Below are 25,904 nucleotides of genomic sequence, written 5' to 3'. Positions count from 1 at the left end.
CTTCCCAGAACACTGGTGTTGGTTTCCCAGTACCAGGTGACAACACATAACTACCTGTAAATCCAGTTCCAGGGGATCTGATGCCATTGTGGGTACCTGCACTCATATGCACATATTCATATGCAAGACACACACACAATTAAAAAAAATAAATCATTGTTTTTGGAGACAGACTTTCTCTGTATAACAGCCCTAGCTGTCCCTGAACTCACTCTGTAAGCCAGGCTGACTTCAGACAGAGATCCACCTGCCTCTGCCTCCCAAGTGCTGAGATTAAAGATGCTTTCTACCATGCCCAACTTTATTATTATTTTTGAAAAATAAATCTTTAATATTCCTTTCCTGACCCCTTTTATTGGCTTTTGTGGGGACAGGAAGCAAGTTTCAGTATTCTGGTTACAGCAACATATAATTCCACTTACTTATTTTGTGGTGCTTGGGGTAGGGTTAAACCTAAGGCTTTGCACGTCCCAGGCAAGCACCTGACCACTGAGCTGTTTCCTAGACCTTGACTGAGAAAAGCCCTCACTGTGTAGCTCAGGTTGGGCTGGGCCTTGCTATGTAGACCAGACAGGCCCTCTGCTTCCCAAGTGCTGGGATTATAGGCATGTGCTGCTCTGTCTTCTTAGTAACCCACAAACCTTTATCAACTCTCAAAATTGCTAGGATAGCTACTGAACCAGTTGGCTATACGGCTACCTCCCCACACAATAGTTTCAAAAGCACCGCGTTAAAGTAAATAAAATTATCCGCTGTTGTATTGAGGTGACTGGGTGAGTGTGAGAGCCGAAGAGCTGTCATAGCAGGCAAGAGCACTTGCTGCTCTTGCAGTAACTCTAAAAATATCGCGTGTGCGCGCACATGCACAAGCCCGTGGAGGTCAGAGGACGCGGGTATTAGTGGATCTGAACTGGGGTTGCAGACATTTTTGAGTTGCCACGTGGGTCCTGGAAACCCAATCGGGTTCTCTGGAAGAGCAGCAAGTACTGTTGATCACTAAGCCATTTCTCTCTTCTCTTTAAGTGTTTGCCTGAAGGTAGGCCAGAAAAGGGTATCGGACCTCCTGGGACGCGAGTTGCACATGGTCACGAGCCACAAACCTGGTCCTGGGAAAAGCAGCAAGTTCAGGTTACTGCCGAGCCATCTATAGTTTACTTGGAGACAGGGGCTCCCTGTGTAGCCCTGGTTGTCCTGGAACTCGCTTTGTTAACCAGGCTGGCCTCGAATTTACAGGGGTCTGCCTGTTCTGGATTCAGCCACTTTTAACACTAGACTGGGTGTGGTAATACACACTTTGTAGTCTGGCCTCAATCACCATTTCACACCAGTATTGTAGCAGCTAAGACAGAAGTGTGGTGCCTTTTAAACGGGACAAATGACATCTAATTCTTTTGTTTAGTTTTTTTCAACTTTTCAACGTGGTGGCACACTCCTTTAATTCCAGCACTCAGAAGGCAGAGGTAGGAGGATCTTAAGTGAGAAAGGCTGTTACACAGAGAACGGAGGGGGAGGGGGAGGGGAGGAAGAGACAGACAGACAGACAGACACACACACACACACACACACACAGAGACACACAGACACACAGACACACACACACCAAACCCCCCCGCACTTTTCAGTGCCCACCGTTCCCAGACAGAGACACGGGGTGAAAACACTGGCACTCTAGGACTTCCGGGCGAGCCCAGCGGAGGAGTCCTCCTTCCGCGGTAAACGGACGTCAGAGAGTCTGGTCACGTGGGCGGGCCGTCACGTGACCGCGTGGCGTCTGGGAAGCGCCGGTAGCGGGTCAAGATGGCCGCGCACCTGTCATACGGGCGAGTGAACCTGAACGTGCTGCGCGAGGCGGTGCGTCGCGAGCTGCGGGAGTTTCTGGACAAGTGCGCCGGGAGCAAGGTGAGGGGCGAGGCTCGGCGCCACCCTGCCCGGCCTGGCGCGGCTGGGCGAGGCGTCTAGGGCGACCGGGCCGCTGCTCTGTGACAGCCCCCAGCTCTCCCGCCGGCGGGCGCGTCGTCCCTTCCAGTCTGAAGCACCCACGCCCACAGCTGACTCCACACACGCTGAGAGAGGATGGACTCCACCCAAACTTTAACACTTGGCCTTAAACGCGAGTTTTGCCCATAAAAGTACCCAACTTTCAAGGGAGGCGGGCTAGACCGGGGACTTAATAGAGTTTCCTTCCTCTTTTTCCTCATTGTTAGTTTGAGGCAGAGGCTCACTGTGTAGCCCTGGCTGGCCTCGAACTCGCCGAGGTCCACCTGCCTCTACCGCAGAGTGCTGGAATTAAAGGCGTGTGCACGGCTCTTCATTTTATTTTTGAGTCAATTCCTGGCAGCGTAGACTGTTCCTGGTTGTGTAGCCCAGGTTCAACCTCCAACTCCTCATTCTCTTGCGTCAGCCTACCAAGTTGTGGCATTACAGACACGAGCCGTCGTTTGCCTACCTGTGAGATGTTCTTTGAAGCATCCATCGTTCATTCTCTATTCTGAGGTTTACGAATCATCCCCCAGTACTCTCTAGGGATCTCTCAATACTACCCTGAAGAGAAAAATAAAACGGAGGTGCTTAAGGAACCAGTTTTGGGGCGGGGGAATGGGACCCCAAGAAAGATGGTTGCTTTCTGCTACTTAGTCAGGAAGGCAGAGTAAGTCACGGGGGCCCAGATTAGACTACAAAGGATGCTGAAATCAGATAGATATAATAGAGTGCATGGACACCGTATTGTGACTGCGGTGTTGCATTACAGTAAGTGTCGCTCCTGGAGGAACCAGGGGTTACTGACCCCAGTATCACATCTTCCCCTCAGGAAAATTTTAGAGCCTTAGGCTGTGAATGTGATGAGAGCCTGTAAAACTCTTAACTCCAGATGTTAGGGAAATATTTCCTGGTAGCTGGAGAGGCTGCTCAGTGATGAAGAGAGGAACCAGTTCAGTTCCGTCTACAGCGGGCAACTGATAACTCAGGTCCTGGGGCTCTGACCCTTCTGGACTCTAAAGGGAACTTCACACACACACACACACACACACACACACACACACACACACACACACACACACACGCACGCACGCACACACACACACACGACCGCACATAATTAAAATAAAATAAAGTGGGAGTGGGGTGCTGGGAAAAATAAACCTTCAAAACTAGATTTGTACTGTGTGTGACTGCTGTTTTCTGTCGCTGTTGTTGGGACTCCTGAGAATATCTGCAATAAGGGCGTGTTTCTCCTCTCTTACAGGCAATCGTGTGGGATGAGTACTTAACAGGACCATTTGGACTGATCGCCCAGTATTCCCTTCTAAAGGTAATGCGCCGTATGGGATTTGCTCAAGAATTAATAATTTTTATATATCTTCCCGTAAAATTGCTTACAGAGCTATTTGATCTGTATAAACACTGGTATTAGTACATGGCGAACCTTCTTCGTAGAGCGTGCAGCTCAGTGGTCGGTGTACTTGCCTAGCATGTACAAGACCCTGGAATTGATGTCTGGTGTCACAGAGAGGAAACAGAAACAAAACACAACTTCACACACAGCACTGTCTGGTGGGAACATGTCCTGGTGCCTTTGATGACTTGGTGTGTCACTAGTTTGACTGCCGTGCAGAAACAATGTCTTTATCTTGAAGCTTGGTCCTCTATGTGATTGAATCATTTATAAATCTGAAGATGGTAGAGGTCAGGGTTCTTACTAACCTGCTATGTCTGCTTCCCTAGGAACATGAAGTGGAAAAAATGTTCACACTTAAAGGAAATCGTTTGCCGGCAGCTGATGTCAAGAACATCATTTTTTTGGTCAGACCCAGGCTAGAATTGATGGATATAATTGCTGAGAATGTGCTAAGGTACCTCAAAGCTCCGCGTTTCAAAACAAGTTGGGCTTGAAAAGATTTTCTTTTTTACACTTATTTGTTTATTTGTTTGTTTATTTTGGAAGGTGTGTGTGTGTGTGTGTGTGTGTGTGTGTGTGTGTGTGTGTGTGTGTGATGGTACCTGTGTGGGAATGAGTCCTCTTCTTCCACAGAGGTCCCAGGGATTGGACTTGGGTCATCAGGGTTAGCAGTAGGCACTTTCCCCTGTTGAACTTTCACTGCCTAAAAGTTTTATAGTGGCTTTAGTGTTCTGAGTACCTTGGCCTTGTAGCACCCTCTTGCCAGAGTGTTGGAAGGCCATCTTTTGGGAGAGGAAGACTGGACGTGGAAGAATATTAGGGAATATTGTGAGAATACTCTGAGTAGCTTGAGGGACATTACTTCCCTCAGGTTAGCTAAAAGTTCAAGCCTGCACCAGCAGAGAGAACTCTGCCTTTAAAAACACAGCAATAAAAACCCCTAATGGTCATTTTTTTCCCCTCAGAATGCCAGATGTAGTGTGCTTGAACTTCATCAGCGAAATAAGTAAGAACTGATTAAAGTTTAATGTTGATTCCAATCTATAAAGGAAGCTCTCGGCACAGGCTGCACTCTGTGGTGCAGCTGATTGATGCAGCCCCTGAAAGCTGTGGCTGTATATGGGCTAATTTTGGAAGTCCACAAACAAGAAGACTAGAAAGCAGGAGTCTGGAGGTAGCTCTCACTTTGATAGAAGACTGTTGTGTTAAACTGGTTTGCTTAAAGAAGCATTTGTTTTCAACAAAACACAGTCATCCTGTTGTGAGATCTGGGGTTTTTAGTTCTCTCTCTGTCTCTGTGTCTTTTTCTGTCTCTATTTTTGTGTGTGCGTTTTGTGTAGGCCAGAAGAGGGTGTTGGATCCCCTGGAACTGGAGTTACAGGCACTTGTGAGTCATGTGATAGGGGTGCTGGAATCAAAGTTTGATTAACAGTTCTGGTATGAGAGTCTGGAGTGTATTTTTCAAAAAGATTTACGTATTTTTACTTTATGTGTATGAGTGTTTGCCTGCACACGTACTGTGCACATGCCTGGTGCCTATGGAGGCCAGAAGAGGGCACGGGACACCTTGGAACTGGAATAGTTGTGAGTTGCTATGTGGGTGCTGGGAACCAAACTGGTGTCCTCTGGAAGAACAGCAAGTGCTCTTAACCTCTCCAGACCCTTGAAGAGTCTGCCCTTATATGTTTACTTAAGCAGTGTTTGTTTAGCGTCTCAAAGGCAGTGGGGACAAAATAAGAAAACCTCTGACCCTAAAGAGCGCAGAAGCTAATAATGGTCACTTCCTTTGCAGTGAAGACAGGCGTGGCCCTGCCAGGGATTTCCATATCTTGTTTGTGCCACGCCGGAGCTTGCTGTGTGAGCAGCGGTTGAAAGACCTGGGTGTTTTGGGATCCTTTATTCATCGAGAGGAATACAGTTTGGATCTCATTCCATTTGATGGGGACCTCTTATCCATGGAATCAGAGGGTGCATTCAAAGTAAGGTTGACTTTTCCTTAGCATCGAATGTTTATATTCTGTAAAGGCAGAGTTTCCCTGTGTGGCCCTGGCTAGCCTTAAATTCACTGTATAGACCAGGCTGACCTGGAACTCACCAAGCCAGATTCCGCCTGCCTCTGCCTCCTGCCTGCTGGGATTAAAGTCGAGCACCACCATGGCTGGCTTCCAGACTTATTTTGTTGGACTTATTACTGGAAGTGTCATGCCACCACTTCCCTTTGCATCTGTGGTGAGGCCCATCTCATATGTTCTCTTTGGCAAATTTCCTGCTCATTTTTCTGCCTATTTCTTCTCATTTTCTTCCTTTTCCTGTGTATGAGGCCGTGTTGTGCCCAAGTTGCAAAGTCCCCAGAGACCACCAGGAAGACAGACCCACTAAGCTGCAAAAGCAAGGTTTAATGATCGTTCATCCACCCATGACAGGGACCCCGTCTAGCAAGCTGTCACAGCAGCCTCCAGAGGGAGTGAAGTTCCCTGTCTACTGCTAGGTTTTAAAGACAAAAGTTACAGGATTGCATCAGTAGGTACGGGTTGGTTTCTGATTGGTTGTCATTTGGGAACAATCAGTATTTCTCAAAGTCATATTTTGGCATGAAATACCTGTGTAACAATTATTTTCATTGGTCAGTGCTGAGAGGGAACATTCTGTGGTTTCTATGGCATTGTCTTGTTACTTGCAGGTGGCCTGTTGTTCATAGATGCCAATAGTTTTCAGAACTATATCCTGGAGACTACAGGTCCCCCCTGAAATTTCTTTTGTGGCCAAACAGTTCCCAGAAACCAAGCATCTAGGAGGCTGGCAAGGGTGGCTGGTGGGGAGAGGGGGGACATCTGGAGCTTCTTTGTGTTCAGTTTTGGCCCTGGGCTCTGGGAGGCCAGAGGATCTGGAGTTTCCTTGTGTCAGAGGCCTACATGTCTCTTCTGTAGCCTGTCATGGCTGCTAAAGCAGGGGCTGAGTGAGGCTCTGGTCCCTTTGTTTGTAAATTATTAGAAGTGCAGCCCTTGAGTTTAGTTTACCCCTTTCATTCCCTCCTCTTACAGGTAGCCCATTCCTGGGTCACCAGTGCACAGTTTGTTTAGTTAGAAAGAACAGAGAGTGATGAGGAGGCCATCTTTCCCTGGGTCTTAGACCTCTTTGCAGAGGCAGTACCGAGCTCACCTCTTATTCTTTTGCTATAATGGTTTCAAAAATTCTTTTAAGTTCTTTTTCAGTCAGACTTTTCTGCAGCCCTCACTCATAGCACATACAATATTCTGTCTGTATGTTCCCTGGGTTTTAGGACTGAGAGCTATGACTGAAGTTAATGCCAGCTATAGTTGTAATGGAGTTCACATGTTCCTAAATAGTTCAGCACAGCTTGGCTTTTCCTAGCTTCTGTAGAGATGTCTAGATCTTTGCTTGCTTCTGGCTTTATTGTGTCGTATATAAAATCTGAGTTGGTGCTCACTCCACTGAATGTTCAGTGCCAGCATATAGCATTAGCACCTTCATTTTAGTAACTAAAAACTGATATATCTAAAGTGAGCCTAGTAAAAAACTACAGAGTTTCCATTGTGTGGGTGAGTAAGTTTGGTTCCCAAAATATGAGCTTTTAAATATTAATGTGTAGTAGCATTCATCCTAAAATGTCCTTGTAGCTTGAAGTTCCACATGGGTTATCTATGCAAGGAGTGGCCTGTTTATGCATAGCATTCCCTTGATGACTGCTCTGGTAGATGAGGGCCCCAGTTAATGAGTGTTGTTTTCAGTGAGAGCCAATATAATGATCATTCAGGGTTAAATCTATTGTTACTGAGAGTGTAGGTCAGAAGTGGAACCATGTGCTTGAGAACCTGGGTTTGAGTCCCAGAACTACCAAAAACAAGGAAAAAAAAAACTATGCAATGCCAGGTTAGGTGGCACACTTCTTTAATCCCAGCACTCAGAGGCAGAGGCAGAGGCAGGTGAAACTGACTTTGAGGCCAGCCTGATAAACAGAGTGAGTTCTAGTACAGCCAGGGCTACACAGAGAAACTTTGACTTCAAAACCAAACCAAAACCAAAAACAAAAACAAAAACAAAAAAAACCCTGTCATCAGTTTGGAAATCTTTTTTTTTTTTTATAGCATTATAAGGGCTGGAGAGATGGCTCAGAGGTTAAGAGCACTGACTGCTCTTCCAGAGGTCCTGAGTTCAATTCCCAGCAACCACATGGTAGCTCACAGCCATCCATAATGAGATCTGGTGCCCTCTTCTGGTGTGGAGACATACATGAAGCAAGATGTTGTATTCATAATAAATAAATAAATCTTAAAAAAAAGATAGCATTATAAAGGGAGAGTCTTTGTAGTAGTACAAACTTTTTAAGATGAAATGAAACATGGATTGTCATATTCTCTTACTTTAAAGTGTTCAGAGCATGCGGTCTCCTGGCAGTCTTGTCCTGGGCTGTTGTGCTGAGGGAAGGTAAAAAGTAGCAGCCTAGGGGAGCCAAGACAAGTCTCTCAGTGTCTTGAAGCACACACAGACTCCGGTGATGTCTCTGTTGGGACAGCCCCCCCTCTTGGTCAGAGCTCCACTGTACCTTCCTCAGCCCTGGCTCTTAAGTACTGAAGAGACACTGAGGTAGTAGCAGTGGGGGCCTTGGAACAAAAGATACCATTTTTTGTTTTGTTTTGTTTTATGTTTTTTGAGACAAGGTCTTGCTGGTGGCTTGGAATGCTCTGTAGAACAGGCCTTGAACTCAGGGATCTTCTTGCCTCTCTTCCTGACTCCTGGGATTAAAGCTATGTGCCACCGAGCTGGGCTACAGAAGAACCATTTGGCTTTTTTTCATTTCATGTTTTTCATTTTCATCTTTTTATTTCGAATGGGGTCTCTTGTAGCCCAGGGTGGCCTGGGACTCCTATGTGCCTGCTCATCCTTCTGTATCACCACCCCCAGCCACCACTGTTGACTTGTAAGCAGATGGTGATTGTAAAATGCCCCAAAATAAACGATGGCCCACAGTAACTGGCCTTTGTCTCCACAGGAGTGCTACTTGGAGGGTGACCAGACAAGCCTGTACCATGCAGCCAAGGGACTGATGACCCTGCAGGCGCTGTATGGTACCATCCCCCACATCTTTGGGAAAGGAGAGTGTGCTCGGGTGAGAACCCTCTGTTTTCTGGTTTTATCCAGAATAGTGGTCAAAGGGAAACTCCTTGTCAATTTTGCATTCCATGCTAAGGACTTTATCTCCTTCCTGCAATTCATACATCACTCTCCAGTCAGTATTCACCCACTGGACATGTTAGTACAGGTGACCAAGGTGACAGGTGTCTCTTTCATAGTCCACTTAGCTCAGGCTTCTCACAAGTGTGAGCTTGTTGGGTGGTTTTGCTGTTTCAATGCATCCTAAGTGTGGTGTGAGGTGTGTAGTGTGACAGTGAATGTCATGCGTCAGATAAGGTCCATCTGGCACAGAGTCTTAGGGCTCTTGGCTTTCTGTCCTGTATGACTCAATAACGTATCATCAGGCGACCAAACACAGACTGGACACAAGGTTTAGTATTGGTCTGTTGACAAAAGCATGACCAGGGGCTGGAAAGATGGCTCGGTGATTCAGAGCACTTCCTGCTCTTTCAGAGAACCCAGGTTCAGTTCTCAGCACCAACATCAGGCAACAGTCCCCTGTACTTCCAGATTCAGGGGTCACCTGTACTTCCAGATTCAGGGGTCACCTGCACTTCCAGATTCAGGGGTCACCTGCACTTCCAGATTCAGGGGATCTGATGCTGTCTTATGACAAATGTGGGCACTGCACTGATATACAAAAAGCCACACCCAGACACAAATATAACCATAAGTAAAAATAACTAAATCTTCTTTAATTATGGGATGGGATGGATCTTGTGTGCAGATTCCCATGGAGGCCAGAGAGTGTCTGGATGGATTCATTGTAACTGGAGTTACACATGGTTGTGAGCCACCAGAAGGTGGGGGCTGGGTACTGAACCCAGGTTCTCTGCTAGACCAGTAAGTGCTCTTAACCACTGAGCCATCTCTCATGCCCTAAAAATAACTAAATCTATAAAAAGAAACAAATTAAAAGTTATGACCAGGGGCTCACAGGTCCCTGTGTTTTTCTCTGGAGCAGCAGCTGCTTACCTCACTGTCTCCAGAGACACTAGAATATAACTTTTTCATGTAGCAAGTGTCACTGGGTCTGATACTGTGTCTGACTGAAGCCCAGGGGCCACTCTTGGCATCCAAGTGGGATGTGGTTTTAAGCACAGGTGTTTGTTGATAGCTGTTTATTTCATTATCTGTCTGGCCTTAGCAGCTTCCCTCTCTCTCTTTTTTTAACCTTTTGGTTTTTGTTCTATTTGTAGCAGAATCTTAAACTCTGCTAGTTCCCAGGGGCCTTCATTTGACCCCGTGTTTTGTTTCCAGCAAGTGGCCAATATGATGGTCAGGATGAAGAGGGAGTTTACGGGAAGCCAAAACTCCGTGTTCCCCGTGTTCGATAACCTCCTGCTGCTTGATCGAAATGTGGATCTATTAACGCCACTCGCCACTCAGCTCACGTACGAAGGACTCATCGATGAGATTTACGGCATTCAGAACAGTAAGTGAAGTGGCGTCAGCTTTCACTGGTCACTAATAGGATAGAAGCTCCCCCACTTCTTCATGCAGAGTAGCTGCTTTATGGTTTGTTCTCAAGCACTGTTTGAATGTAAAGTTCCAGGGCTCTAATTCCCCACACACACTGTGTTCTGAAATAGAATGTAGCCCAAGCTAATGTGGAGTTTGCTGTGTAGTTCAGGCTAACCTTTTCCTCCCTAGTGTTGTGATTACACTAAGGTGTGAATTATCACAACTAAAGATCCATTTTCTAATGATGGTTTGAAAGTAGAGACTAATACAGTTTTTTTTTAAAGCAAGTTGGCAGCTGATAAAGCTGTTAATTCTTGAGCTGGGTGGTGGTGGTGCACATCTTTAGTCCCAGCACTCCGGAGGCAGAGACCGGATCTCTGCCTCCAGAGTTTGAGACCAGCCTGGTCTACAGAGTGAATTCCAGGACAGCCAGGGCTGAACAGGGAAACCCTGTCTCAAACAAACAAACAAAAAATGTTATTACTTCTTGGCCTGCAAAGATCCCAAGAATGTATTTCACTTGAGTAATCATCATCCCAGAAAACATGAGGGAGATTTGCATGGAACTTTGTGCTGCTGTTTATTTTCCAGGCTGTTCTAAGTAGTTGAAAAAATTATACAACATTGCAGAGCCACGAAAGTCACCAATGTGGACATGAGAAACTGTACAGCTGGTTTATTCCCGTTGTAAACTGTGCTTGTATTTGTGTCTGCCTGTGTCGTTGCTGCACAGTGAACGAGTGGCCGAATGCGAACACAGGGAACGGGGAAGTAGTGGAAGGGGGAGAGGGCTTCCGCGGGCTCTCATCTCACTCTGATCGTTTGTCTGTCATTTATCTGTTTGTCTATTTTGAGCCCTAGTCTTACTATGTGACCCAGGCTGACCTGGAACTCATAGGTATCCACCTGTCTCTGCCTCCCAAGAATGGAGACTAAATATTCTTTGAGACTGGAGAGATGACTCAGATGTTAAGAGCACTGACAGCTCTTCCAGAGGATCCGGGTTCAATTCCCATGGCAGCTCATGTCTGTCTGTAGCTCCAGTTCCAGGGCTTCTGACACCGTCACATAGACATGCAGGCAAAGCACCAATGAACATAAAATAAAGATTAAAAAATGTTTTAAAAATCTGTTCTTTGAAAATTTCATACATGTATATATTTTGGTCATACTTTATTTAAACCTTTTTCCACATGTGTTTATTTATTGTGTGTATGGTTCTCATTCCACCATGTGGGCGCTGGGGATTGAACTCGGGTCATTGGACTTAGTGATAAGCACCTTTACTCCCTGAGCCCTCTCACTGGCCCTCCGATTTTTATATTTTTGAGAGAAAGTCTCGCTCTGTAGCCCAGACTGGCCTTGAGCTCTGATCTTCCTGGTTATGCTCCTGAGTGCTGGGAGTTTAGGCTATAGACCGGTCACTGCCACACTCGGCCTTAAGCTATAGACAGTAGATGGTCACACCATTCCTAGCCTTTGGCTGTAGACAGACAGTCACCATGGTACTCAGCCTAAGGTATAGATGGTCACCACTGTACTCCTCCTTAGGGTATAGATGGTTGCCACCGTACTCAACCTTAGGCTATGGACAGTTGCCGCCTTACTCAGCCCACAGGTTATTCAGAAAGTTCCCTTTGCATAGAAGGCAGAGCACAGCTGGAAACAGTGCTGACTAGTCGTGTGAGCCTAAGGTTAGTCATCTGAGCACACCACTGACTCATGGGCTACCCAGATGATCCTTGCCCAGGCTGTGCCTGCTCGTGAGTCGAGGCTAGCTCTGTGTGGATGGTGGAGAATAGGACAGCTTCTGGGTTTGGAAGGAGGAGTAAAGTTTATATGGTGGTTCAGAAGAGGAGCAAGCAGTGTGGTAAATGCTGGAGCTGAGGCAGCCAGCTTGCCAGGAGTTGGTGTGCACAGATGGTGAAATCCTCAGCAACTGCTCAGGAGGTCGGGGTCACCAGGTGGAAGGCTTGGAAGACCAGCTGGAGTTTGGACCAACATGTTTGATTCTGTTAGTGTTTCAGGTGTGAGGAATTATCTCACACACACACACACACACACACACACACACACACACACACACACACACACACACACACATCGCTGTCTGTCTCGGCCTGACCTCTGTTGACGCTCTGGAGCTGTGGATAGTTAAAAGTTGTGAAGTACAGTGACTGGGAAGCAGGGTGTGGAGCTGCTGGTTCCCTTGGGGTGAGAAAGTCTAGAAATGGCTGCTGTAGCCTTAAAGCTATGCACTGCATGACTGAATTGTTGACTGTAAAATGGCCCAAGTGACAAGTTTTGTGTTCTGACTTTTTGTCACGAGAATGAGTGTGCTGCTAAGGGGCCAGAATGTGGACGGCTGAGGATGGAGGTGAAGAGGCATTTCCACAACTTAAGGGTTGCCAGACCCTTAGTAGAGTGGTCATATGTCATTTTTTAATTTGTTCCCTAAAATGGATCTTCCCCCTCATTATTTGTGTTTGCTTTTATTTTTTGTTTTTCAAGGCAGGGTTTCTCTGTGACTTTGGAGGCTGTCCTGGAACTTGCTCTTGTAGACCAGGCTAGCCTCAGACTCACAGAGATCCGCCTGCCTCTGCCTCCCAAGTGCTGGGACTAGAGGTGTGTGCCACTGCCGCCTGGCTTTCCCTCATTCTTAATTGGTAGAAGCATTCATTCCAAGATGCTGGACCATAGGTGTGAATCAGAACAAGGGGTGGGCCTCCACAGAGCACACCCAGAAGACAGCAGAAGGAGAGCCTGGGCAGGGGTGGCCTCTGAGTGAGCCCCATCGTGGCTGTGTAAAAGGTGAGGGGCAGGTAGGGACTATTCCAAGAGGAAAAGAATATGTCTGAACTCAGTCTCTTCAGTATGTTTCTCATAACAAAAATGCTGATTAATGAGAAACAGGGAAAACAGCAAAGAAAACATACAGAGCCCTTCCTGTGGCCCAAACCACAGCAATAGCATTCCATTCTTGTTGGAAGTCTTTCTTTGCAACTTACTTTCTTTACTTTAGAGTAAAAAGGGGATCAAATTATACAAATTGTCATAAATTTCTTAAGTGAGAGACAGAGAACAACTATATCTTTGGTTCTCTGCTTCCACCACCTGAGTTACAGGGATTTGATCTCAAGTCATCCTCTGAGCCATCTTGCTGGCTTTAAACTTCTTTTGACCTGGTATAATGATGAATATTCTCTCAGCACTTTGGGATGTAATATTGCAATCCATAGTGTTTTCAGGTTTGCGAAGTCACTCACCTAATGTTGGGCATTTGTATCATTTGACATTCTATAATCATCAAACAAAACATCTGTGTATAGAACCTTTTATTATCGGTCAGATTGATTGTTTGTTTATGGTTTCTTATTGTGGCTTTGGAGCCTGTCCTGGAACTTGCTCTGTAGATCAGGCTGACCTGGAACTCAGAGATCTGCCTGCCTCTGCCTCCCCAAGGCTGGGATTAAGGGCGTGTTCCCTCCAACTTCAGGTTATGTGAAGTTACCACCAGAGAAATTTGCACCCAAGAAGCAGGGCGGCGGTAGCGGGAAGGACCTTCCCACAGAGGCAAAGAAACTTCAGCTGAACTCTGCAGAGGAGCTTTACGCCGAGATCCGAGACAAGAACTTCAACGCTGTGGGCTCTGTGCTCAGCAAGAAAGCGAAGATCATCTCCGCAGCCTTTGAGGTGAGGCGAGCCTTGGCCGCCACCTGCCTCCTGGGAGTGCAGAGGGGACAGTGGGCCTGGTCACAGCTGGAGTGTTTGCAGCTCGGACTTGTGTTTGCCTGAGATGTTTAGGTCTGTAAGACAGATACACACCAAACTAACAAAGCATAAGGAAACTTACTGACGGGTTCATAATTTTACCAACTATTGAACACAAAAGCAAATTTGCTTGGTAGGGAGGTGAATATTTGGTACTCAGGACATAGGTCATCTTTAGTGGTTTTAAGAGTGGATTGGCTGGGTGGTGGTGGTACACACCTTTAAACCCAGCACTTGGGAGGCCGAGGCAGGTGGGTCTCTGAGCTCAAGGCCGCCTGGTCTACAAAAGGAGAACTAGGACAGCCAGGGCTATTACACAGAGAAAACCTGTCTTAAAAAAAAATGGATTGATACTTTGATTTTATAATTGTGAGTGCTGAGACTGCCCCCTTGCTTTGTAATATATAATAGAGAATGGCAGCAGTGTGTTTAGGGCCATTTCAGAAATAATTGGAACCGGGCATGATCGCTCGGCACTTTAATCCCAGCACTTGATAGGCAAAGGCAGATGCAGCTCTGGCCCGCCAGGACTACAGGTGAAACCCTGTCTGGGAAAAAAAGGGACAGGGAAGGAAGAAAAAAAGAAAGAAATCATTGGCAATTAAAGGTTCTCTTCACTCGTGTGTGTGTGTGTGTGTGTGTGTGTGTGTGTGTGTGTGTGTGTGTGTGTGTGAGAGGGAGGGAGGGAAGGAGGGAGGGAGGGAGGGAGTGTGTTTGCCAAAGTGTGCATATGGAAGCCAGAGATCAGCCCACCTTCAGATAATGTTTCTCAGGAGGTATTCGTTTTTTTTGTTGTTGGTTTTTTGGGGGGTGTGGGTTTTCAAGACAGAATTTTTTTGTGTGTGTAGTCCTGGCTATCTGGAACTTGATCTGTAGACCAGGCTGGCCTTGAACTCACAGAGATCCACCTACCTCAAACTCCTAGTGCTGGGATTAACAGCTTGCTCAGCTAAGCATTTTCAAAATTATGTATTTTTTGTTTTGGTTTTTGGTCTCACTATGTAGCCCTGGCCTGGAACTCTTATAGGAAAGTAGTAAGTTTTTTTAATTAAACCATTATATTTCTATAGGAGCGAAAACCTTTCATAGGGTGAAAACACATAGTATGAAGTAGTGCTGAGTCTGGAGTTTGGGCATTTGAGGCTGGAGTGGTGTGAGGACACACACCCTCAGAGGCTCCGGGTTGTGTTCAGGGCCAAAGCTTCAGTGAGCACTGCCAGAAATGTGTTTCAGTTCATTTGTGGACAACGCATGTTCAGAAACTAACTCTTTGTTAACCCCTTGTTCATTTACATAGCCTTGTATGGATCGTGACCCACATTTTAGCTGGGTTAGGACTGGAGAGACGGCTTAGCGGTGGAGAGCGCTGTTCTTGCCAGGACCTGAATTCAGTTCCCAGCACTCATACTGAGTGGCTCACATTCCAAAGCATCTGAGGCCCCCTCCGGTCTTCTCTGGTTCCTGAACTCACATGGACGTAGCCACACATAGATACACACAAGTACACATAATTAAAAATAAATCTTTTTTTTTTAAAGAAGCTGGGCTATAGTCCACCTGTCTCATTCTAACACCTGCATATTCAGGAGGACCTAAGGGTTTCTTTCTTTAAAAATTAATTAATTAATTTACTTTTCTAGTGCTAGGGATTAAACCCAGGGCCTTGATGATGCTGGACAGTGCTGTACCCTGGAGCTGCATCACAGCCTAGGCTTTCATCCTCTTAAAACTTTCTCCGGCCTGTGTCAGCAGCGCTGTATTAAGGGCTCGTCTTTTAGGGGATGTGAGAGCATGGGTGTTGACATTTTCCTACACGAGTTCCTGTGACCTCCTGTTCTATCCTCGCCTCCTCCCTAGAGGATGCCAGACATGGAGTGTGCAGCTCGGGGAGAGCGCTTGAGGTCTGGCCAGCATGGCAGTGGCAGGGGAGCCCACATGTGTGATAAATGATAATGAGATCAGAGTCCCCAGCGCCCACCGCTTCATTACCACCTTCCTGCCTCCCCTGGTCTTTAACCAGTTTGTTCTTGCTGAGCTGGTTTTGCAGTGTGGGCATTCGGTAGACTTACAAAATGACTGTTCAGACTCTAGAGACAGAAACTGGGAGAGTTTTTGAAAACTGCTTTTTGATTTTGTTGTTGTGTTTCTGGATTTAGGTGTTACCTTGCTTAGGGATTCTACCTGTAGATTAGCTCCATATTCCTGTAGGTAGTTTGGGATGATGTTATTAAAACATTCTTGTTGGGGCTGGAGAGATAACTCAGTGGTTAAGAGCACTGACTCTCTTCCAGAGGATCTGGGTTCAATTCCCAGCAAGCACATGGCAGCTTACAACTGTCTGTAATTCCAGTTCCAGGGGACCCAACACCCATGGCAAAACACCAACGCACATAAAATAAAAATAAGTAAGTAAATAGTCGAGGTTCACTGCGTTCATGGGCAGCATTCACTGTTGAGATCTAATGCCAGGTGGGATTTGCTTCTGTTAAATAGGAAATTTTTTGCTGTTTGTTTTTGGTGTTTGAAATGGTCTCATGGCTAAAGATGACCTTGAACTTCTGATTCTTCTGTCTTCCAAGTGCTGGGGTTATAAGTCAGCTCTGGCATGCCTGACCTAGACATTTTCTGCTGTTGTGGCTCCCTATGTGTAGATGTGTAGAACTTAATATTTGTGTGTGTGTGTGGTGTGTGTGTGTGTGTGTGTGTGTGGCCCTGTAGGTCCTCGGATGGAGCTGTACCATGTCACTGGACTTAGCTTTTCTATGACTTTGGAGCTGGGTTTACCTTTCTTTGCATTTTCCCTTTCATGACAATATTGATGAAACACCCTCTGGGACATTCTCCTGCCTCACGGTGCTGCTGCCTGTTGTGCTCTGTTGCAGGAGAGGCACAATGCCAAGACAGTGGGGGAGATTAAGCAGTTCGTTTCCCAGCTGCCCCACATGCAGGCCGCCAGGGGCTCTCTTGCCAACCATACCTCCATTGCAGAGTTAATCAAAGACGTCACCAGTAAGTACCCTTTGTTGTGGTTCTTCCCACCGGGATTGGCTTGTGTACACACCATCCGCCACCTGGTTTGTTTGTTATTTTAGTGCTAGGGACCAAAGCAGGGCCTGTTGATGTGAAGCAAGTGCCCGACCACTCAGCCGCCCAGTCAGTTCCGTTTTAGCATCATGCACACGTCACCAGAGAAGTGAGTGCGTGACTCTTTTAGGTAGAGTCTCATGTAGCTCAGGTTGGCCTTAAACTTGATATACAGTCAGGTCTGGCACGAACGCCTGCCCCTCTGGGATGGGATGACAAGTTTGGCCACTCCGCTGGACTAAGTGTGTGACTGTTAACAGTTAGGAATGTTTGTCCCGGCTGAGGTTACAGCATTGGCTGCTCTTGTAGTGGCCCCCAGTTCAGGTCCCAGCACCACGGCTGGTGGCTCACAGCTGCCTATAACTCCTTCCAGGGTCCCACTGACGTCTGAGGGTACCTGCACTCATAAGCACATACCCATGCACAGACACACTCAGGCGCACATACACCTCTAAAAAATGATTTATTAACCATGAGGAAAAATACCTGAAACCTGGATAAGAAAAAAGCATTCGTCCAGAAGATTGCCCCAGTCATGATGTGAAGCAGTTAATCTTTTTCCCATGGTGTTTTCCTATGTGAAGGATTATTTAATTAGAACAGTATGCTGTTCTGGGGTTGTGCTGGGACTCTAGCTTTGGTCCCCTTAAGAACTGTGCAGGGTACCCATAATTCTAGTACCTGAAAGGCTGAGGCATCTTGATCACATTGTGAGACTCTCAGACAAGAGAGAAAAGGGCCTGGGAATGTAGCGCGGTCAGTGGCGCGTGTTTGTCTGCCCTGGTGGCATGTGCCATGACTCCAGCACTGGGGCTGTTGCAAGCGGGAGGATCCCAAGCTCAGGGTCATTTTCAGTATAATGAGGTCAGGACCAGCCTGGGCTACACTAAACCTTCCCTCAAAAACTAAGCCAGTGACGCACGCCTTTAACCCCAACTGTCAAGAGGCAGGCAGACCTCTGAGTTCAAGACCAGCCTGGTCTGCAGAATGAGTTCCAGGATAGCCAGAGCTACACAGAGAAACCCTGTCTCGAAAACCAAACCAAAACAAAAACTTGCTACAGAATTGTCACAGAGAGTGTCATGAGCTATGTATTAAACCCTGACTCAAGCCCATCGACTCGGGTGGAAGCAGAGGCGAGTGTTCAGCACTGAATGGTGTTTGTTTGGGACAAGTGTTAAGAAATACGCTTTGAATCTTAGTTCAGGGTTGGAAGAAGAGTAGTCCTTTGTCTGCTGGTGACAAAGGTCCCAGTCAGTTGACAGGAGGCTTGTCCTGGGGATGTGAGTGCTCACTGACACTGAGACTCCTGCCCTGTCCTGACATGCGCATCTGAAGCAAAGGACCTTGCAGGAGCGGTGTGCAAGTGGACGCTCGGCGCTCTGGTTTCCTGGTTGCACTGAGTCTCCACCTTTTTGGTTTGGTATGCCTCTGCCTCATTTGCTAATCCTGCTTATGACCAGAAGCTTATTGCTCAAACCAGCTGACACTGTGGAATTTCTAAGTCAAAAATTTGCTGATTACATTTTAGCTTCTGAAGACTTCTTTGATAAGTTAACAGTGGAGCAAGAGTTCATGTCCGGGATAGACACTGATAAGGTATGTGGGAACCTGTTCTCCCCCAGAACTGGAAGTCCATCACCTAAGATAAGCAGTCCGTTGTGGTGTTCTCTATGGTGTTATTGTTTGAGACCTAAACTCACCTAGTAGCCCTGGCTGGACTGGAATTTGATATGTAGACCAGGCTAGCCTGTAACTCAGAGATCCCCTTGCCTCTGCCTCCTGAGTGCTCAGACTGAAGGTGAGCACCAGTCAACCTGTCCCTCAGCCATTGATTTGGTTCTATTTGTGCATTCTCTCTCTCTTGGGTTCAGACTCAATACCCCTCCTAAAGCAAATAGCAACAACTCGTATGTGCGCACACACCAGCTGGGCATGGTGGCTCACACCTGTAATGCTAGCTCTTGAGAGATGGAAGTATTTAAGGCCAGCTTTGGCTACATAACAAGTTTGAGGCCAATCTGGATTACAGGAGATCCTATCTCAAAACAACAACAAACCCAGGTTAACTTTAAAAAACTTTTTTTTGTTATGTAATTTCTTTAAATATCCATCACGATTAAAATAATTGTTCAGCCGGGCGTTGGTGGCGCACACCTTTAATCCCAGCACTCGGGAGGCAGAGGCAGGCAGATCTCTGTGAGTTCGAGGCCAGCCTGGTCTACAGAGTGAGTTCCAGGACAGCCTCCAAAGCCACAGAGAAACCCTGTCTCGAAAAACCAAAAAAAAAAAAAAAAAATTTTTTTTAATTTTCAAAGGGTCCTATTTTTTTTAAAGTATTCCTGTCACTTCATGCTAAGTAAATTATTGGTATCATTTTTTTTTTAAGGTAGACCAAGACCTATAAACCCCAAACATTTGGCAGCCACTAAGCTGGTTGTCCATGAAGTAGATGTGCCAGTGGTGTCCTAACCACCTCATGCTGGTGTGTTTGGGTGGTGGCCATCAGGTTGGGGACATAAGGATGAGGGGGAATACCTTCAGAAGGTGTTAGGAAGTCATGTATCCTCTTTGCCAAGAGCAGTGGTTCTCCACCTTTCTGATGCTGCAACCCTTTAATACAGTTCCTCATGTTGTGGTGACCCCCACCATAGCATTATTTCATTGCTACTTCATAACTTTAATCTTGCTACTGTTATGGATTGTGATGTAAATATCTGATATGCAGGTGGTCTTGGGTGACCCCTGTGAAAGGGTCATTGGACCTCCAAAGGGGTCTTGACCCACAGATTGAGAACCACTGTCTTAGATGAATGGAGAAGATATCAAGTTATTTTAGGTCCTTGGACTGGTTAGTCTGTTTATACTTCATTCCTAGGTCAACAATTACATCGAGGACTGTATTGCCCAGAAGCACCCGCTCATCAAGGTGTTGAGACTGGTTTGCCTTCAGTCTGTGTGCAATAGTGGGCTCAAGCAGAAGGTTCTGGACTACTACAAAAGGGAAATTCTCCAGGTAGTAAGCTAAAGATGTTCTATTTGCTGAGAAGGAAAGCGTCTTCTAATAGTATAACTGTTAGTGTGTTGTGAACACGATCTTGTTTTGTTTCTAGAACCTGTTGTCTGTTATTGCGTGTGTACGTGCCATGGCGTGCACATGGGGCAAGGGGGGGGGCAGGGCGGAACAGCTCAGAGTCTGTTCTCCTCCAACCTCTTTGTGGCTCACCAGGCAGCGTAGCAGGCGCTTCTCCCTCTGAGCCTTCCCACAAGCCCTGTCTATCACCACTATCTGTTTAATGTACATTTTAAAATTATGTTTATGTACTTAATTATATAGCATGTTTATGTGTGTGTGCACATGTACATATGCATGCATGTATGCCATGGCATGCCTATGGAGGACAGCAGACGACTTTCAGTAGTTAGCTCTTTCCTTCCACCGTATGGACCCAACGATCTAACTCAGTCATCAGGCTTGGCAGCAGGCATGTTTACCTGATAAGGAATCTTGCTGGCCTCTGTAAAAAAAAGTTTTAGTACATTCTTTGATTGATTTGCAGGTATGTGTATGTCTACGAGCCCATGTATGGAACAAATTTCTGATTGTTCCTTAACAGGCTTAGCTTGTTAGACTTTATAGGAGGGGGACGCCCACTGCTATTTTTAAAAAAATATGTTATCCATAGCCTGGCAGCGTACACTTGGGAGGTAGAGGCAGTGAAACCTTGTCTGAAAAAAACAATTCTCCAATTTAAATGTCTCAGGCAATATTTATTTGCTATTACCAGTCAGTGCTCAATATGGTTAGTTTTTGTGGGTTTTGTTTTCCTCTTTCTTTAGTTACACAAATGACAAATTCTCATGAGATTCCAGTAATGGAGGAGTATGTGGAGCAGACTGACTGTTCCTCAGCCTCGCTTCAATTCCCTTCCTCTCCCCAGATGAACGCAGTCCAGCAGTCTGGTTTGCTTCCTTCCTACTCCCGTTTCTTCTTTGCACACAGGATGTTTATGTACATAGGCTTGGAGACAGTATCACTTCAGGGTTAGCATGTCTGGATGCAACAGTCTACAGCTGGTGCTCCACAGGGTTAGCCATTACTTGTCTCTTAAAGACAAGAAATACAATTATGTGTGCAATATTTTATTATTAATTATTTTTGCTCTTACATGTGTCTAGAGGTCTTACCAGTGTGCAGATACAGTTTTTGAGAGCTAAGTATATACTGTAAGTAGATCTAATTTCTTTAATTCTCAAGTTAGGTCATAAACGATGACTTTAAAGTAAAAGTTTTAAATCATTCATGAGACAAAGAGCAGGGTTAATATTGGTGGGCAAGAGTCTGAGTGTCTCAGTGAGAGCGCCCTCTGCCCTGTCCCCTGCACTTGCCACACTCAGTTCTGACCTTGCTAATGAGCCCTGTGGTACAAACCACATTGATTTGTTGGAGTGCTCCTCTTTGGAAATCTGCAGAAGCCCTTTGCCTGACCTAACATCACTGCCAAATGTCTTCTCCTTCAGACCTATGGCTATGAGCACATACTGACGTTGAATAACCTGGAGAAGGCTGGCCTGCTAAAGGCTCAGACAGGGGGCAGGAACAATTACCCAACGATTCGGAAAACGTTACGGCTCTGGATGGATGACGTCAATGAACAAGTAAGATGTTGTTCCTGTGCTTGATTCTAGAAGTTCATTGTGACAGGGGACATGGGGACACACCATAGTCTATACATCTGTTCCCATGTCTAGGTATCTCTTCACACTCGCCTGCTTAGCGTGTGTGGGTGCGTGCGTGCATGTATGTACAACTTGAAGGAGTTGTTTCTTTCCTTCTACCATGTCAGTTCTGGGGCTTGAACTCAGGTTGCCAGGCTTAGCAGCAAGCACCCTTACTCTTAGCTCTTTACTCTTTTCTAATCATCTCCTTATGCTTCTGGAAAAGCAATGCATGTGTGTGCTGTGTGCATCCCCATCTCAGTGACAGACAGAATGCTGTCAGATTGGATAGCTCCAGATTAATAAAGATGTGAACAGAGTGGTTCAGCGAGAGGTGGTGCAGCGTGGGACCCTCACCAACTGTTGTCACCTACAGTTCCAGGCTGCAGACCATCATAGCTGGGGAATTGCAGCAGCAGGAGCTTGAGGGAGCCAGGCACATCACAGCCAGGGGGGACAGAGAGAAACTTGTCATGGGAACCAGAGAGAATTGTGTGACTGAGGGTTTCTGACCTCCATGTGTGTCACTGACCAGAGGGCAGGGCAAAATTTTCATGCCAAGCCACAGGCTGTTGTCCACTCTCCAGTTGTTCTGTGGCACGAACAGAAGTCATGGGAGTGTTGGCACAACACCTACAGGCTTCTGGGCACAGGGCCCTGAGGAGAGGTGCAGGGGACACCAGGGAGAGTAGCTCACAGAGATGTCCCTTATGTGTGAGCCCGTCCGCTGTGCACAGGGAAGAGAAGCAGCTCCTGCCACAGCTAACGTGTGCCTCACAGACGCCACCCTTGTGGCCAGGTGGCGTCTACACATCTAGCAGTGTCACTACACATGTTCTGTGCTCTTGGTCTGCTAAGATTCTCCTGGCTTTCCATTCTTTTTGTGTGATGCTGCAAAGTGTGAGTTCTGTCACACAGACAGTGTGTTAGTTCACCGCTTTTCTGACCTCGGACCCACCTGCTGCCTAACAAGGGCTCTAAGACCCTTCCTGGTGCCCCATTCCGATTCTTTTTAATCCTAATTAGTAATCCTACATAGTGAGGGCTTTATGTTTGTTTTATTGTTGGTCTTAGAAATTAAACCCAGGCCTCACACATGCTAAGCATGCACTCTAGCACTGAGCTATACACCCCCCTTACTCCCCCCCCGACTCATTGTAATCTGGGCTAGCCTCTAACTCCCTATATAGCTAGTGACCTTATACTCCTTGATCCTCCAGTCTCAGTCTCCCAAGTGCACATCATAATCACAGCATTCCAGAAAGCTGAGGCAGGAGGATAAGTTTGGGACTGGCTTGGCCTACACAGTGATAGCCTGTCTCAAACAAATGAAAAAGTAAAGTCAGGCTGGAGAGAAGGCTCAGAGGTTAAGAGCATTTGCTGCTCTTCCTGAGGACCAAGCACAGTTCCCAGTACCAATGTCATGAGCTCCACAAGCTCCTGTAACTCCAGCACCTTCTGGACTCTGCAGGCACCTTCACACTTACAGTCCCAGACTCACGCACAGATGCACGCTGTCAGCTGTCCACATAAATAAAAATAAGCTTTGTTTGTTTGTTTGCTTTTGTTTTTCTGAGACAGGGTTTCTCTGTATTGTTTTGGAGGCTGTCCTGGAACTCACTCTGTAGACCAGGTTGGCCTCGAACTCAAGAGATCCGCCTGCCTCTGCCTCCCGAGTGCTGGGATTAAAGGCGTGCGCCACCAATGCCCCACATAAAAATAAACTTTAAAAAAAGACAACTGTAAAGCCCTGAGTGCTAAGCATGAAACCCATCCAAGGGGATTGGAGCAAGACACAGGCAAGGGCTGTTTGGAGTTTCTGTCTCCCAGTCAAATAACTTCAGTTACCAAAAAACTGTGGGTAGCTCTCAGTTGCTGTATTTTTCTTTAACTGTTGACAGAACCCCACAGACATATCCTACGTGTACAGTGGTTACGCACCACTCAGTGTGCGACTTGCCCAACTCCTCTCCCGGCCGGGTTGGCGGAGCATCGAGGAAGTTCTCCGCATTCTCCCAGGGCCCCACTTCGAAGAACGGCAGTCACTGCCCACCGGGCTGCAGAAGAAACGTGAGTTAACTCCCTTCCACAATCTGCGCCTCTCACATGGCTCGTGTTGTGCAGTTGTAAAGTTCCTAAGAGTCAGAGCAGTCAGCTGCTAATGTACATTGGAAGCCTTGGAGCTGTGCTGTGCCCTTGGGAATAGCAGTTTTCAGTCTGCACTGAGACCCCCAGGACTCTGGTGTTAAGGTCAAAATCGGCATTCCGAGGTCTCAAATGAACCAGCCGTGCCAAGATGCACTTGACCTCTTTATGCTTCTTGGTTTTTAAATATATAATTATTGTGTGTGTGTGTGTGTGTGTGAGAGAGAGAGAGAGAGAGAGAGAGAGAGAGAGAGAGAGAGAGAGAGAGAGAGAGAGAGAGAGAGAGAGCGTGCATACGCGTGTGCCTAGAGAAGTCAGAAGCATCTCCTGAAGCTAGAGTTACAGGCAGTTGTGAGCTGCCTGATGTGGGTGCTGGAAGATTAAACTCTTCCTCTGCAAGAACAATACACATTCTTAACTGCTGAGCCATCATCTCGCCAGCCCTTTTATAGACTGACTTTTAAATGAAAAAAAAATATTTCAAGAGGCAGCAGTAATAGATAATGTTTGAATTGTGAAATGTTTACATTTTAGGCCAACCAGGAGAAAACAGAGTCACGTTGATATTTTTCCTCGGGGGTGTCACCTTTGCTGAAATCGCTGCCCTGCGCTTTCTCTCCCAGTTGGAAGATGGAGGCACTGAGTATGTAATTGCAACCACTAAACTGATGAATGGAAGCAGCTGGATAGAGGCTCTCATGGAAAAGCCTTTCTAGGGTGTTCAGACTGGACAAGTCAGTACAGAATGAGCTGTCTCTGAACAGTCGCTGGAAGGATGTAAAGCCCAGCGGTAGGCTCACGTCACTGCTGCATCCTCCCTCCTGCTCCTCTGTCTGTGCTCCCCGATCCTAAAGAAAGGAGAATCGGCTTGGGTAAAGAGACACTGAGCTGGGTGTGGTGGCGTACGCCTATAGCCCCCCCACTTAAGAAAGAGACAGAGTCAGGATTGCTGCAAACTTGAGGCCAGCCTGGACTGCATAGTGAGTTTCAGACAGAAGCCTCCCTTCCCCAAATAAAGGAGACTGATTTGGAATTTTTAAGCTTACAGTCTTCATTAGTAATTTCTGGAAATAGTTAAGAATGTAGGTGGGAAGCCCCAACGGCCACACAAATGTGCACAGTAACTAAAAAGCAGAGTCTGAGGGGTAAATATAAACAAGTTGGACCACTAATCTAGTGTCTTCTGGAAGATATTCCATGCCCAGGATCGTGGTTTTGTGTTGACGACTAAACCAGCATTGTCTGAGTGCCTGCTCCCTGCAGAAAAGAGCACATTTGTGCCTTCTGTCTCTTCCAATTTGATTCCTAAGGCAAGTTTTGTTTGCTTCTGAAAAAACGGAGAAGCCTGGAGGAGCTTCCTGACGTAATGAAGTTTCTGCCCTCTGTGATTTAGCTGCAGCTGTGCAGGTTCTCTGCCTGCAGAGGACTCTGGTGAAGATGGAACTGATTACCAGGTAGCTTCTTTGAATTAGCCATCCAGAGGCACTTGTGACTGCGCGTTAACTCCAAGACACACGGTGTAGGTGCTGCTGCTGGGCCCTCAGTTTTCTTCCATGTTCATTGTGGCCCAGCATCCAGCTGATCCGATGAGCAGTGACAGCTCTTAAGTTTCTTCAAGCCTCTCTGTCACCATGGTAACTGCCATATGCACCTCTCTAGTACTCAGCCTGTACTCAAGTTCACACGCTCCTTTTGCTTGAAAATACTCAGCTGATCAGTCCCTGGCCTGGTGACTGAAGCCACTGTGGCCAGCCTTCGTCTCAACCCAGCAGTGACAGGTGCCACCACTGCTGTCGGGAGTGAACCGTTGCTCACAGCAGGCATGTCGGTAAAGCTGGGAGTTCCTGCGTTTTTCCACCCACCTCCTATCTCGGCATCCGGGGGAGTAAGGCACCAAGCATGGGACCCAGATGACAGCTTTTCTGTCATCACCCAGATCTTAAGAAAAATCAGCCTGTCTCAGCATTGCCCAGGTCCCATCCCAGGTGTGATTTCTATGGTTAACTATGAACCACAAGTTTTCTTCATGTAGGATTAAGAACAATACACTGCACTTTATATGTGAAAGAAATTGCATACTTTTAAAAAAACAGGAATAAAGGATGGCAAAAGTAATGCTGTTTTTCATTAATTTAGCCTTGATATGCAGTATGAGGAGGGGTGGAGAGTA

The 25,904-nt window shown here is 46.6% G+C and overlaps 1 protein-coding gene across 1 annotated transcript; it reads left to right on the top strand.

Moving 5' to 3' along the window:
• The first annotated feature begins 1,743 nt into the window (after nt 1–1,743).
• On the top strand, nt 1,744–25,849 carry Vps33a (VPS33A core subunit of CORVET and HOPS complexes). The gene is made up of 13 exons (XM_040731646.1): nt 1,744–1,899; nt 3,245–3,310; nt 3,724–3,851; nt 5,190–5,376; nt 8,409–8,525; nt 9,812–9,986; nt 13,512–13,708; nt 16,669–16,795; nt 18,402–18,469; nt 19,749–19,886; nt 21,392–21,529; nt 23,491–23,659; nt 24,269–25,849. Exons 1-13 carry the CDS (start codon nt 1,798–1,800, stop codon nt 24,448–24,450), a joined length of 1,794 nt encoding a protein of 597 aa, XP_040587580.1. The 5' UTR covers nt 1,744–1,797; the 3' UTR covers nt 24,451–25,849.
• The last annotated feature ends 55 nt before the right edge of the window (nt 25,850–25,904 follow it).

This window comes from Mesocricetus auratus, unplaced genomic scaffold (assembly GCF_017639785.1).
Source record: "Mesocricetus auratus isolate SY011 unplaced genomic scaffold, BCM_Maur_2.0 Super-Scaffold_100025, whole genome shotgun sequence".
In the NCBI taxonomy this organism is placed as follows: domain Eukaryota; kingdom Metazoa; phylum Chordata; class Mammalia; order Rodentia; family Cricetidae; genus Mesocricetus; species Mesocricetus auratus.
This window is presented reverse-complemented; position numbering and strand designations above follow the sequence as displayed.

Bases quoted from the DNA above. Each gene is read 5' to 3' on its own strand.
- Vps33a (XM_040731646.1), top strand. From the start codon at position 1,798: ATGGCCGCGCACCTGTCATACGGGCGAGTGAACCTGAACGTGCTGCGC. The intron at 3,852-5,189 runs GTACCTCAAAGC...CTTCCTTTGCAG, and splicing joins ATTGCTGAGAATGTGCTAAG to TGAAGACAGGCGTGGCCCTG. The intron at 23,660-24,268 runs GTGAGTTAACTC...TTTACATTTTAG, and splicing joins CACCGGGCTGCAGAAGAAAC to GCCAACCAGGAGAAAACAGA.